Source organism: Scyliorhinus torazame, chromosome 14, assembly GCF_047496885.1.
Source record: "Scyliorhinus torazame isolate Kashiwa2021f chromosome 14, sScyTor2.1, whole genome shotgun sequence".
Lineage (NCBI taxonomy): Eukaryota > Metazoa > Chordata > Chondrichthyes > Carcharhiniformes > Scyliorhinidae > Scyliorhinus > Scyliorhinus torazame.
This window is the reverse complement of record NC_092720.1, coordinates 209118333-209133876: the sequence shown is the minus strand read 5'-3', so window position 1 is coordinate 209133876 and position 15544 is coordinate 209118333. Positions and strand designations below refer to the sequence as shown.

The window sequence follows — 15544 nt, the reverse complement described above, 5'->3', positions numbered from 1 at the left end:
CTGGGTGTGCCATTGTCATTTCTGGTGCCTGGAAAGGGAGATGGGCCCAGCCACGGAAGACCTGGTGAAGTGCATTGAAGGAGGACATGCAAGAGCAGGAGATAATGAAAGAGGTTGTGATGATCCATAGCTGGTTGTGGAGTCTTGCTGCCTGTTGTCCTAAACATGAGCAGGGGAACTAAGTCTATGTAACTTGTATTCAGAGTTTTACTTTAAATGTTGGATACTGCAGAGTTTAATCGGAAATTAAGTATATTCTTGTAACCAAATGCTAAAATGCCCAATAAAATTTGATATGCTAATCTATGTATTCTTGGTTGGTTATTAAGTTTTCTGTTTCATAAACTTTTGATTCAACATTGGCAGATAATGCTGACAACTTTTAAACTTTATTCAGCATAAGTGTTACATTACAGTGTTTGAACAGCAGTTCCATTATACAAATGAGAATTATGTTATACTGTTTATACAATCTTTGCCACTTAAACTGCACACCTTTGGACTGTGGGAGGAACCCGGAGCAGTCAGAGGAAGCCCACGCAGATCATGAAGAGAATGTGCAAGCTCCACAAAGAGCAAGGCGCAATGAGGCTGTTGTGCTAACCACTGTGCTAACATGCTTCTACAGTATCATGACCAGAAACAAATTGAATATTCTAAGGTGGGCTATCTGTTCACTTTATTGGGTATATTATCCAGGACTATTTTTAATTCTCCCCCTACCCCTGCTACTCCCACTTTGCTTTAGTTACAGGAATGTGAAAGGCACAATGGTCTATTTGCTTATTACAAAAGTAAAACAGTAGCATCGTAAAACAAAACAACAAGTCATTATCTGGTGCAATTAACATATAAAGTCTCAATGCTTCATATGAGGATTATAAAACAAAACATGTCACTGAACTGCAAGTAAGACAATACGTTAAATCATGTGTGTGGCTAGGTCCTCCTTGGATTACAATGTAACTTTATCTGAAGATATGCATTTTCTAACTAAACTCCTACCTCAATAAGCGACCATATTGAACAGATTAGAGGACTCCTGATACCCGAACACCCTAAACACAGAAACAGAAATGGCTGGCTCATCGAGCTGCTGTGCCTAAATCAGAATGACCGAGTACTGCTTGGTGTGCTGACTGAGAAATCCAAACCAGGCAGGTCTGGCCTAGGTTGCTGCCGAGGCAGACTATCAGAAGCAGAGAGAGGCAGTGGAGGTGCAGAGATGGGTTTCAGTGTTGGCAAAAGAACCAGAGGAGATACGAGAACTGTGTTTTATGGAACATGATATGAACTGGATAAATCTGTCTGAAGGGTGGAGTAAGTAGTTTCAATAGCAAAGTTTAAAAGGGAATTGAAATAATATTTGAAGGTTAACATTGCAGGAACAGCTGGACAGGAGGAGCAGTGTGACCTTCAACAAGACTTCCAATCTGAAGCCAGAGGGAGATCCCGCTGCCTAATCAGACCCGTGCCCACGGTGCTGAGGGGTGACGAGTCAGTGGAAACGTCCGCGCCATTTCAAGGTGGCAACGACCTGGAAGGGATTTTATAATCAGGGTCAATGAATTTGTGGGTGGATTTGTAAGAACCCAGAGTATGGAGCAACAGAAAACGAAACACACACATGGTTTTAAGCTTCTGTGATCTAATAAAGAAAATAATTGTCATTCTTTCAAATAAATTGTTTGTTTGTCTAGTTTAATAACAGCTTTTGGCAGCTGAGGTGTTTCACTGATTCATCTCAAACACGATGACCCCCCACATTCCGCCTGTGGAGCAACATTACAGGCAGGAAGGTGACCGGCTTCCTGCAGTTCACAGCTCATTCTACCCAGTAAATTCCTATCTACAATTCAGCTTCTATTTATTTCTTCTCTCTCCCTCCTCCTTCCCCCCAGCCCTACAGAGGTCATTGCTGATCTTCAGTTCCCAGTTCCCATACAGGGTTTATACCTGGAATGTTAACCTGGTTTCTCTCTCCATCTGAGCCTAAAACCCAGTTTATAGCTGGCAGGAGACAGGAAACCGGTGTGAAATTATGGGATGGATGGATATGTTAATGACCTTTAATCCTGCAGATTGTCAGCGATCCTGAATTTTCCCCATTGAGACACCGTCCCGTATCGAAGTAAGGAAAGATTCTCTCAGTGAACGTGTGGGTGAAAGTGTGGAGATGGGACATGTTGTCCGCATTGTAAAATGACACCTGTCCACCCTCGAAGTCCAGGTAAACCCCGACCTTCTGGATTTTCAGACTCGAGGGGAGGGTTGTGAAGGTAAAACAGTCTTTCCCGTGCTCACGCCACAAAACCCAGTATCCGGTCTCAGGTTTCGGGTCGAGATCCCCTTTCCTCTTGACAGATTCTTTGGCTACGCCCACAACCCACTCAGTCTTGTTTCCCACCTCCACCTCCCAGTAATGTCTCCCTGATGTGAATCCCTCTGATCCCATAACAGAGACCCAAGTATCAAACTGATGTGGATTGTTCGAGAGCTGCTGCCGTGCTTCTCCGAGTCTCACACTGGTCCGGTCCTCAGACAGGATGAGCCGGGGATTCGCTGTGCTCGGGTCCAGAGTCAGAGAGGCTGGAGCTGGGGGAAAGTTAAAATAACACAGTCAGTGATTTAGACAGAGAAGAGAGAGTGTAGGCAAAGGCATAGGAGGGAGAGAGAAAGAAACTGAGAGAAGGCAGTTGGAGGGCGTTTCTGAAGACGCCACATTTAGAGGAGCAATTAGTTATCAGCAGCACATTCTGGACGTGCAAGCAGTGGCCACATCCCATTACTGAAGAAATGGTGACGGACAGAGGAGGATTTCCAACTTAGATCTCTCCTCTCAGCTCACATAATTGCACTCACTAAGCCCAAACTATTCAGACTATTTTGGGTATATAAGATGAGACATCCTCATCAAACTCTCTCTTAAAGTTGTTGATAATTTGAGCTGACTGTGTCAGGAAAACACAGCTAGTTTTACGGGATTCATACTTGTATTGTTGAATTTCAGAAATTAGGTATAGATTAAACTGTGGCTAAGTTAGTTTTTCTGTGTAAGGGAGGGTAAATCTATCGTTCGAGTCACGCTATGGAAAGGTGTTTATATATATGGTGGTTTGATCAGCCCAATTGTGCTCCTTTTGTGCTTAGAGTGGCCTACTACATAAAATAAACAAGCTTGGTGAAGCATAAACTCATTACTTGGTAACCAGGGGAACCTTTAGGGTAAGAATGTCTTTTTGAGTTTGGTTTCAGCTGTATTTATTTATTTATAAATTTAGAGTGGCCAATTATTGTTTTCCAATTACAGGGCAATTTAGTGTGGCCAATCCATCTGCCCTGCACATCTTGGATTGTGGGGGTGAGACCAACGCAGACGTGGGGAGAATGTGCAAATTCCACATGGACAGTAACCCGTGGCCAGGATCGAACCCGGGACCTCAGCGCCGTGAGGCAGCAGTGCTAATCACTGCACCGCCGTGCCACTCTTAGCTGTAGTTATAACATTTGGGGCTGTGGAGCGAGGGGGCGAACAGCTCTGAGCTCTGCTGGACGTAGAAAAGCCAGATAATGGAGTACAGCACAAAAGCAAACTCTGTGGATCTAAAGTTCCACAAGCCAAGGAATATTGAAGTAAAAAGGATCAAAGAGGAACTGCCTGTGGATAGGATACTTCTTATGGACCGTAAAGGCGAAGCTGGGAAGACAAGAGCTTTGCGGTTTCCTCCAGACAAACCACACATCTGAAGCAATCATAAGATTTGGTGTTTGTATTTCCTGTTTTTGAAGAAAAAGTATTCTGTTGGGGACTGAGAACCCGAGTTCATGTCGAATTTTCCTGCGTGTTGCAATTCAAGATAAAGGAAATCTGAAAGGAGAGCTGGAAACTCTCGTGCTGGACTTGTTAAAAGTAGAGAGGAAGCTTGGTTTGAAAGGATAGTTTAAAAACCGCCAGTGGATTACTGACAGAAATAGCTGATGGAAGCATTGTTGAAAGCAGGTTTTAAAGCGTGTATTTTTGGAAGTAGAGTTTGGAAAATCTCATTTAGCAATCATCTGGGGGATTGTAAAATCCAGGGAAGATCTTTTGAGTGGCTTCGACCAATCAGTACAGAGTGGGGTGTTAATTTATAAAACTGTACACATGTGTGAAGGAGTATAGTATTACAATTAAACGTTGCATGTTTAATAACTTTTCTGTTGTTGTTAATAAATAATTAGCAGTCCTGTGACTCGTTCCCTCCATGTTTTGTAAATTAAAAGTTACGATCTTTGAGCCATGGTTCCATTCTGGGATCTTCCCGTTCAGTCCTAACACCAGCTGGGATAGAAAGAACTCTGTCTCCCTTACACTCCATACACTCTGCAAAACGTAACTGGCAGTGATTTATCCTTACCATGTCTTGAATTTATACCATAACTGGAATAGTAATGAGATCAAAATCAAACGCAGTAACTATTATTTGGTTCCGGCCAAGTCCGGCTAGAAATGGAATCGCAGCTGCTAAATAGATATCCAGTGTTCCCGTGCTAAATTTAGGAAAATACTTATTATTTATACCTTTAATTTTCACGGGGACTCAATACAATGTTGGCCTTCTATTGAGTGATGCACGAGCTGAGTAAATCCCACCCAATGAAACAGACTTTAAAATATCCAGTGAGGTGGGCTGAAGGGGTCCCCATCAGAAATAATGAATTGGTGATCTCAATGTACTGGTCAATATTCATCTCGCAACTACCATCATCAAATGGGTGACTTCACCAGTTTCACAATATAGTCTTAACTACTTTGCTGTTGTGAATTTTATTGACTCATTTCCAGCGTTCCAACAGTGAATATTCCTCAAAATTACTTGATTTGCTGTGAAGTGTCTGGACCCCGCTGTGGGCACCAAGGACCTTTGAAATGTTTTGTAACAATTATTTTCCGGCCATCAGATGCACAGATCGTCCTTACAGCTGCTCGCCACATCTTGTTTTCCTTTCACACTCTCCATTTGATGTGCCCCCACCTCCTCCACCAGTCTCCAACACCCTCCTCAAGCAACAACCAGCCCGTTCCCAGACTGCAAACTAGGGAAGAGCTGGTGAGTAAGATTATACTGACGTTCCCCAGAATCGATTGTGTCCTTTGACTGAATTCATCGGTCCAGTGAATCCCACTCAAAGTCAACCTCGCTCAGTCTGAACTACTTTCACCACCTTTGCCCACTCACTCACAAACACCCTCCCTATCCCATTGCCCATTCCCACCTCCACAAACACACACCCTCATCCCCCAAACACACACTGCCATCCCAAAACACATCCCCTCATCCCTAAAACACATCCCCATATCCCCCAAACACACACCCTCATCCCCAAAACACATCCCCTCATCCCCCAAACACACACCCTCATCCCCCAAACACACCCCCTCGTCCCCAAAACACCCCCTCGTCCCCCCAAAACACACCCTCAACCCCCAAACACACAACTTCATCCCCCCAAAACACCCCCTCATCCCCCCAAAACACGCCATCATCCCCAAAACACACCCTCATCCCCCAAATATACATCCTCATCGCCCCAAAACACACCCTCATCCCCAAAACACACACCCTCATCCCCAAAACCCCCTCATCCACAAACACACACCCTCATCCCCAAAACACCCACCCTCATCTCCCGAACACAGAAGCTCATCCCCAAACACACACCACCATCCTCCCAAATACACACCCTCATCCCCCAAACACACACCCTCATTCCAAAACCACACCCCCTCATCCACAAACACCCCCTCATCCCCCAAACACACATCCTGCTCCCCAAACACACCCCCTCATCCCCCAAACACACATCCTGCTCCCCAAACACACACCCTCATCCCCCAAACACACACCCTCATCCCTCAAACTACCCCCTCATCCCCTAAACACACACCCTCCTCTCCGAAACACACAGCCTCATCCCCCAAACACACACCCTCATCCCCCAAACACACAACCTCATCCCTCAAACACACACCCTCATCCCCAAACATACACCCTCATCACCCAAATGCACACCCTCATCTCCCAAACACACACCCTCATCCCCTAAACACACACCACCAACCCTAAACACACACCTTACTCCCCCAAAACCTCACCCTCATCCACCAAACACACCCCCTCATCTCCCAAACACACACCCTTATCCCCCAAACACATACCCTCATCCCCCAACACTCAGCCTCATCTTCCAAACACACACCCTCATCCACCAACACTCACCCTCATCTTCCAAACACATACCATCATCCCCCAAACACACCCCCTCATCCCCAACACTCAACCTCATTCCCCAAACACACACCCTCATCTTCCAAACACACACCCTCATCCTCCCAAACACACCCTCATCCCCCAAACACACACACCCTCATCCCCCAAACACACACCCTCATCCCCCAAACACACACCCTCATCCACCAAACACACACCCTCATCCCCCAACACTCACCCTTATTCCCCAAACACACACCCTGGTCCCCAAAACACACACCCTCGTCCCCCAAACACATACCCTCGTCCATCAAACACACACCCTCATCCCCCAAACACACACCCTCATCCATCAAACACACACCCTCATCCCACAAACACACACCCTCATCCCCCAAATGCACACCCTCATCCCCCAAACACCCCCCCATCCCCAAACACTCTCCATCATTCCCCAAACACACACCCTCGTCCCCAAAACACACACCCTCGTCCCCCAAACACACACCCTCGTCCATCACACACACCCTCATCCCCCAAACACACACCCTCATCCACCAAACACACACCCTCATCCCCCAAACACACACCTTCATCCCCCAAACACACACCTTCATCCCCAACACTCACCCTCATTCCCCAAACACACACCACCATCCCCTAAACACACATCTTAATCCCCCAAAACCTCACCCTCATCCACCAAACACACCCCTCATCTCCCAAACACACACTATTATCCCCCAAACACATACCCTCATCCCCCAACACTCAAACCCATTCCCCAAACACACTCCCTCATCCCCCAAACACACACCCTCACCCCCCAAACACACACCCACATCTCCCAAACACACACCCTCATCCCCAACACTCAAACCCATTCCCCAAACACACTCCCTCATCCCCCAAACACACACCCTCACCCCCCAAACACCCTCATCTCCCAAACACACACCCTTATCCCCCAAACACATACCTTCATCCCCCAACACTCAGCCTCATCTGCCAAACACACACCATCATCCCCCAAACACACACCCTCATCCCCAACACTCAACCTCATTCCCCAAACACACACCCTCATCCCCCAAACACACACACCCTCATCTTCCAAACACACACCCTCATCCCCCAAACACACACCTCCATCCCACAAACACACGCACACGTTTACCACCATCGCCAGTTTTTTCTAGACTCGTGTTAACCTTGCGCATGGTCATCTTCTCTGCGGTATTTTGAACCTTGCTCAATAATAAGATTACCGCATAATCTGCCCTGAAATTACGGAGCCGCAGTGTTTGCAACTCATTCTCTTGACCGAACTCTAATTCCATCCATCAAATGAGTTATATTTCACACAATCTCTCCACTGCCTCCACCTTCCAAATAAAATGTCAATAAAATGTTCAGCAGAACTCACACGGTGCCAGACCAGCTTCTTCTACAAATCAGCGATCACATTGCGGGACTCGTGCTCAAATTCCTCCCCCTTCACTGCTTTGACACACGGTGCTGATGGCTTCAGACACTCACCCAGAAGAACCCACAGAGAGTCAAATATGAGAATGAGAAGTCTCTAGATATTAACAACCGGGCAACGTTAGTATTTAACCTGGGGTCCTGGAGCTAAATTAATCCTTTCACAATTGGATTTCGAGTCATCAATGAATAGAAGATTTTTACCGGGGTTAATGGAGTTTATCATTTCTCTCCACGCTGTGTACTGTAAAGGGCCTTTGAACTTTCCGATAGACAGGGCGACAGCAGATACTGAGAGCATTGAAGCATCATCACTAATCCTGTAAATAATGAACAGCTGATGTTATGGCTCGGTCTTTTTTGAATAGATAAGAAACGCTCATGCATTAAAAAAAATAAATTTAAAGTACTCAATTCACAATTCTTTCCAATGAAGGGGCAATTTAACGTGGCCAAATCCACCTACTCTGCACACCTTTGGGTCATGGGGCTGAGACGACACAGACTGTGCAAACTGCACACCGATAGTGAGCCGGGCCGCGAGGCAGCAGTGCTAACCACTGTGCCGCCCAACACCGTTGAAGCTATCCCAATATTCCCAACTTCCAGAACGTTTTCTATTCGAGAGATCGTAAGTGAAATGTTTGCACATTCTCCCCGTGTTTGCGTGGGTTTTGCCCCCACAACCCAAAGATGTGCAGGGTAGGTGGATTAGCCACGCCAAATTGCCCCTTAATTAGAAAAAAATGAATTGGGTATACTCAATTTTTAAAAAAGTAAGTAAAATGTTCATCTTCTTTCTACGACTGAGAAAATATACCTTGGAAATTCAAGGGCAGAGAATTAAAACAACGTGTCAAGGAAAAAGGCGCAAAGTCTGATAATAGATTAATTACAAATTGTTGTTGTGGTTGTTACCGGGGCAGAGTAAGGTTACAGTATACAAATAGAACCCTGTTCTCCTTTAAGGTGAGGTTCTCTCGGGTTCACCAGGTGCTGTGCAGGTGTTTGAATGACCCACAGCTGGGAACATGGACGGTGTGTCTCTCTCAGGGTCAGCCGGAGGTCACTACCTCACAGGCAGACTGCAGCTTGTAAATCATCACTGCGAATCCTGGAACATAGTCCTGATATTTTCATGTCGCCGTGTCAATTAATGCTATATTAGAGAACAGTTATAAATCATTGTGTTAAAACATGTTATTATGAAGAAAACACTCGTGTGGGAATCATTGGCGCAATTATCGTCACCTAACTAATAATGCTTTTAAAATATAATTCTGGAAATGTCAGCAGCAGAGAAATCGGCTGACAATAACAAGAACACAATTTGAAAAATCTAACTCTGCAGAGTTTCAGTAAAGAACATGTCCTACCTTCTCTTCCGACAAGCTTCCTCCTGAAAGAAATGAATGAGGAACAGTGAGGATGACAGTAACAGATTTCAGGAGGAGTTAGACAGGCTGGTGAAATGAGCAGACTCAGAGCAGATGAGATTTCACACGGAGGTGTAAAGTGGATGGATTTTGGAAGGAAGATTGTGGAGAGTCAAATAAAGTGGAACTGAGCGTCTGCCCCGCTCACAGACACAGTGACTCTCACACACCGTACCAGACACACCCACACACTCACAACATGGAACTGGAACTGAGCATCAGTCCCGCTCACAGACACAGTGACTCTCACACACCGTACCAGACACACACACACACTCACAACATGGAACTGGAACTGAGCATCAGCCCCGCTCACAAACACAGTGACTCTCACACACCCGCAATCTATTGGAGGGTCGGTGCAGACATCATCGGCCGAATAGCCTCGTTCTGCACTGAGGGGATTTGATGATTCTATGAAAGATTCTCTGAAAGATATTCCCTCACCTTCAGAAATGTTAACTCGTCTTTTTTCTCTATCTGTGCAACGTTGAGAGTTTCTCCTCAATGGAATTTAAATTCTCCTGAATCTCACGAATGTTTTTTCCCATTGGTTCTGGGATCCTCCCATTTCCCCGTGAGATTTACCCCTCACACCCAGTGTATCAAACAGACCCACATATTCCAATCACATATTAGCAATGTGATTTGAAATCAATTTCCGCGAAAATATTAAACTTCTGCAACACATATACATTTACAAGTTTTGTAACAAGATTAAAACTCCATGACAGGAGAATGCTGGCTTTTAATCCCGGGATTCTGCAGACAGAACAAGAGAACTAAAAAACACCCCAAAAACCTCACAAAACAAACAACATAATTGATTTAATTCAATTTGTGTCACTTTTGCAAACCCTGAACGTATTTCAAAGTTATCATTTCCGAGGTTTCACTCAACTGACCTGCAATATATTCCCTCACCTTCAGAAATATCAGCTCGTCTTTTTGCTCCATCGCTTCCTGCACCTTTGACATCTTCTCCTCAATAGAATTTAAATTCTCCTGAATCTCTCGAAGGGTTTTCTCCATTGTTTCTAGAATCCTCTCCTCTTCTTCTCTGAGATCTCTGAGTAAACGCTGCTCTTTCTCAGTGAGAATCTGGTGCATTTTACTGAACTCTGATGTGATGTGGGTCTGCAGACTGCTCGACTGTTCCTACCAAATGAAATGTGAAACATAATTAATGTCCCGCGATAAAGGGAACAAAACTAACCGAGATCCCAGAAAATCAGCACAGGGAGACCTCACCTTAACTTCGGACATGTTCACTTTCTGTTTCAATTCTTTTTGTATCATGACAGATTGCTTCTTTGTGAGAGATTTTAAGGAACATTCTAGTTGTTGCTGATATTAGGAGAGAAAATCACAGAATAAGTTAGCTTTGAGCCGTAAAAATGTGGTAAGTATATCAGCATTTTAATATTTTCCCCTTTACCTTGTAGATTTCAAAAGCTTCTGTAATCGGCAGAAAGTTGTGAGATTTGTGTTCCCGCGAATCTCTACAAGAGAAACAGATCAATCTCCTGTCAGTTTCACAAAACAGCTTTAGTTCTTCCTGATGTTTCTCACAGTAAAGTTTACTTCCCTTCTCCTTCGGATTCAACTTTAATTCTCGAGCTTTCTCGGCCAGATTCGCTAAGGCCCGATTTATCCTGAGGTTTCTTTCCGGAAACTCCCCTCTACATTCCGGGCAGGAGTTTATCTCCTTCTTTCCCCAACACTGGGTGATACAGGAGCGGCAGAAGTTGTGTCCACAATCCAGTGTTACCGGCTCGATGAAGAAATCAAGACAAATTGGACAAATTGCCTCTTCGCTCAAACTCTGAAGCTGCTGTCTGGAAACCATGTTCACCCTCAGCACTTCCTGATTCAACACGGTTTCACTCTGCATTTTACTGCGTTAATCTTCAATTTATTTCCTGGTGAGGTTCACTGCAATACTCCGAGAAGCATGAATATAAACTAAGCTATGTCCGCTCAACCTTCAGACGGTTTGATAAAAACTTGCTCAGAATGAAGGATGAACAGCTTTCGAGTACAGAGGGGAATAAGTGAACCCAGTTTGGGCATGTTGGTCTCTAGAAAATGTTGTCAGTCGAGGGAGAGAGAAAGAGGAGGAGTTGGGCGGGATCGATGAGACACGATACCTTGATAAAAAATAGGAGGAGTCGGCAATTCAGCCCCGAGAACCTGCTCCGCCATTCGACAGGATCATGGCAGATCTCAACTCGGCCTCAGCTCCACTCCCCTGCCCATTCTCCAGAACCCTTCACCCCATTACTGATTAAAAATCTGTCTATATTCTCCTTAAATTTACTCAATGTCCGGGCATCCACCGCGCTCTGGGGCAGTGAATTCCACAGATTCACGGCTCTTTGAGAGAAGCATATTTTCCTCATCTCTATTTTAACACCCTTATTCTTAAACTATGACCCCTCATTCTAGATTGTCCCACAAGATGGAGCATCTGCCCAATGTCTACTTTGCCAATACCTTTTATCATCTTATGTAGCTCAATTAGATCTCTCATTATTCTAAACTCGAGAGAGTATAGGCCGAAACTCCTCAATCTCTCTTCATAAGACAAACCCCTCTATGGAATCAATCTAGTAAACCTCCTCTGAACTGCCTCGAATGCAACTATATCCCTCCTCAAATAAGAGGACCAAAACTGGACACAATACTTCAGAAACGCTCCCACCAATGCCTTGGAAAGTTGCAGCAACACTTCCCTACTTTTATACTCGATTCCCTTAGCTATAAAGGCCAAAATTCAGCTTGCCTTCCATATTGCCCCTGTAACTGCTAGTTTTCTATGATTCATGCACGAGGACACCAGATCCTTCTGCTCCGAAGCACTCCGAAGTTTCTCTCCATATTGATAACAAGTTGCCTTTCCATTTTTCCATCCAAAATGGATAACATCTCACTTAGCAGCACAGTAGCACTGTGGCTTCAAAGCACCAGAGTCCCAGATTTGATTCCCGGCTTGGGCCACTGTCTGTGCGGAGTCTTCATGTTCTTTCCATGTCTGCATGGGTTTCCTCCGTGTGCTCCGATTTCCGCCCACAAGTCCCGAAAGACATGCTGTTAGGTAATTTGGACATTCTGAATTCTCTCTCCATGTACACCAACAGGCGCCGGAATGTGTCAACTCGGGGCTTTTCACAGTAACTTCATTGCAGTGTTAATGTAAGCTTACTTGTGACAGTAAAGATTATTATTATCGACGTTAAGCTCCATATGCCAAATTTTGGTCCACGCACTGAACCTATTTAAATGTGTTTGTAAATGTCTTATTTCCTCATTGGAATTTATGATCCCACCTATGTTAGTGTCATAGTGTTTTATACTATATATATATATAGTAAATAACTGGTGTCTGAGGACCGAAACGTGTGGTACCCCACTAGTTGCATCTTGCCAAACAGAAAAAGACCCATTATCCTTATTCTGTGCTCTCTGTCAGGTAGCAGTCTTCTATCCAAGCTAATAAATTACCTCTGATCCCTTGTGGTGTAGATACTCCCACAGTGCTACAAGGGAGGGAGTCCCTGGATCTTACCTTGTGTATTAATCTTTTTATGCAGCACCTTATCAAATACCTTTTGGAGTACTGATACACAACATCCATAGGATCCCCATTATTCACTTAGCTTTTTATAGCTTTGCAAATTCCATTGCCCTTTTCTCTAGTCTGAACTTGCTGTCGATTCCAAACCCTCTGGTATAAAAGGTACAGAAAATATATTTAGTGGAATTGTAGCTGTGAGAATCAGTTTTATTTTCCACACAGCAAAGATCTACATTTTGTCGTGTATTCCCGCAACTGGGGGCATCCACCTGAAAACCCATGAAGTATTTTGGGAGTGGAGGGAATGTTGTTGTTTTGAACTCTTTCATGGGATGTTGGTATTGCTGGCTCGGCCAGCATTTCTATTGCCCATCCCTAATTGCTCTTGGGATTAGCTGCCTAACTGATTCACTGCAGTACTTGAGGTATTGGTACTCCCACAGTGCTGCAAGGGAGGGAGTCCAAGGATTTTGACCCAGCCACAGTGAAGGGACAGCGATATATTTCTAAGACAGGATGGTGAGCGGCTTGAATAGGAACTTGTAAGTATGGTGTTCACATGCACCTCTTGCCCTTCTCCAATTAGGTGGCACAGGTCAAGGGTTTGGAAGGTGCTGTCGAAGGAGCCTTGCTGAGTTCCTGAAGTGCATCTTGTAGATGGTACACAATGCTTCTACCTTGCATCGGCGGTGGAGGAATGGGTGTTGAAGCAGTGGGATGGGGTGCCAATCACTCTGGCTGCTGTGGCTTGGCGTCCACTATCCTCACGCTGCCTCTTGCCAAGCATCACCAAAGACAGATGAACTGGATATTTATACTATTATTGCTCTGTGGGTTCTTGTGTGTTAAAGGATTGCTGCACTTTCCTATTTGAGGGCGGTCCTGCTGGTGAGTAATTTCATTGCGGAACTGGTATATCCGCAGCCATGTTCCTCTATTAACGTCAAATGTTTTTTAAAAATTCTTTCATGGATGTGGGCTTTGGCCACTGGGCCAATATTTATTACCCACCCCTAGCTGCCCTTGAGGGGCCATTTGAGAGTCAACCACATTGCTGTGGGTCTGGAATCACATTTTGGCCAGACCAAGGGTAAGGCCGACAGATGTCCTTTCCTAAAGGACATTAGTAAACCAGATTTTTACGACAATCCAAAATGGTTTCATGGTCATCGTTGGACTTTCAGATTTGTACTGAGTTCACATTCCACCCTCTACCAGGTAGTGGGATTTGAACCTGGGTTCCCAGAGCATTATTTTGGAATCTGGAGTACTAGTCCAGCAACAAGACCACTGCGCCATTACCCCCCCCCCCCCCCCAAAATATATACGCGATAGCATTTAACTGCCTTTGCATTTAGCTATACAAATCAACATTCCTGATATCAAGCCGGTGTTGTGCAAACGGAATGATATAAGTCCAGTCCTGTTGGAGAAAAGATGATTGGTGAACACAGGTACTGAACAGGATCACTGTCAGTCTTGCTATCAAATTTCTGCTTGGACCAGTCAACTCCAATCTACAGCACTCCTGGTTTGTCTTTTATTCTGGCGAATATCACAATGGAATTGTCTGTGTGGAATAAATTATCTGACCCTCAATTCTCTATGGACATTGTTAGACTCGGCAGAGGATGATAGAGTCACGTGTCCCAATTTCTCAGTTCTGGGCCCCACGATTGCCACATAAAACATTTATTTGTGTTAATCGTTCACATAGCTCACTGTTAACTCCTGTCGTTGTTTCTATTACAGAGGGCTTGAAATATAAAATTCAATAAGCCCGACTGCAATTATATCGAATCTTTGAGATCCACAACTGACCAACTCGGTATAGATTTGATCACCTTAACTGTTTTTAGGATGTAATTGCCTTTGAGACAATGCAATAAAGTTTCACTAGGCTAAACCGCTTTCTGAGGTAACTGTCCTATGAGGAGAGGTTAAGTGGAACTGACATATCACTCCATGCCACTTAGAAGAAAGGTTATTTCATTGAAATATTGAAGTGTTTTGAAAGGGGTGGTACTGGGTGGATGTTTCCCCTGACTGGAGCGTTCACAATCAGAGGCCCGGGGGGGGGGGGGGGGGGGGGGGGGGGGCGGTGGAGAAGACCCAAAAATCTCTTAACCTTGCCTCTCGCACCTTAAACCTATGCCCCCTAGTAATTGACCCCTCTACCCTGGGAAAAAGCCTCTGACTATCCACTCTGTCTATGCCCCTCATAATTTTGTAGATTTGTAGACCATTATCAGGCCGCCCCTCAACTTCCGACGTTCCAGTGAGAACAAACCAAGTTTATTCAATCTCTCCTCATAGCTAATGCCATTCATACCAGGCAACATCCAGGTAAATCTCTTCTGCACCCTCTCTAAAGCCTCCACAGCCTTCTGGTAGTGTGGCAATCAGAATTGAACACTATACTCCAAGTGTGGCCCAACTAAGGTTCTACACAGCTGCAACATGACTTGCCAATTTTTATACTCAATGCCCCGGCCATGAAGGCAAGCATGCCTTATGCCTCCTTGACCTCCTTTTCCACCTGTGTTGCCCCTTTCAGTGACCTGTGGGCCTGTACACCTAGATCTCTCTGACTGCCAATACTCTTGAGGGTGTACATTCACTGTATATTCCCTACCTGCATTGGACCTTCCAAAATGCATTACCCCACGTTTGTCTGGATTCAACTCCATCTTCCATCTCTCTGCCCAAGTCGCCAAACAATCTAAATCCTGCTGTATCCTCTGACAGTCCCCATCGCTATCCACAATTCCACCAACCTTTGTGTCGTCTGCAAA

At 44.9% G+C, this 15544-nt stretch overlaps 1 protein-coding gene across 2 annotated transcripts; it reads right to left on the bottom strand.

Annotated features, from left to right (window-relative positions):
* Positions 1 to 359: 359 nt before the first annotated feature.
* On the bottom strand, positions 360 to 11294 carry LOC140390427 (zinc-binding protein A33-like). 2 transcript variants are annotated; one of them, XM_072475569.1, is made up of 6 exons: positions 10611 to 11293; positions 10424 to 10519; positions 10097 to 10330; positions 9113 to 9135; positions 7941 to 8056; positions 360 to 2595 (listed from the first exon to the last, which is right to left on the bottom strand). In XM_072475569.1, exons 1-6 carry the CDS (start codon positions 11064 to 11066, stop codon positions 2060 to 2062), a joined length of 1461 nt encoding a protein of 486 aa, XP_072331670.1. In that variant the 5' UTR covers positions 11067 to 11293; the 3' UTR covers positions 360 to 2059. The 2 variants fall into 2 exon arrangements, with proteins under 2 accessions (XP_072331670.1, XP_072331671.1); XM_072475570.1 differs by lacking the exon at positions 10424 to 10519 and having other exon boundaries at positions 10611 to 11294.
* Between the last annotated feature and the right edge of the window lie 4250 nt (positions 11295 to 15544).

Coding starts and splice junctions, on each gene's coding strand:
- LOC140390427 (XM_072475569.1), bottom strand. CDS start 11,066: ATGCAGAGTGAAACCGTGTTGAATCAGGAAGTGCTGAGGGTGAACATG. Junction 10,520..10,610: donor AAGCTTTTGAAATCTACAAG/GTAAAGGGGAAA, acceptor TCCTAATATCAG/CAACAACTAGAATGTTCCTT. Junction 8,057..9,112: donor GAAGCTTGTCGGAAGAGAAG/GTAGGACATGTT, acceptor CATTATTTACAG/GATTAGTGATGATGCTTCAA.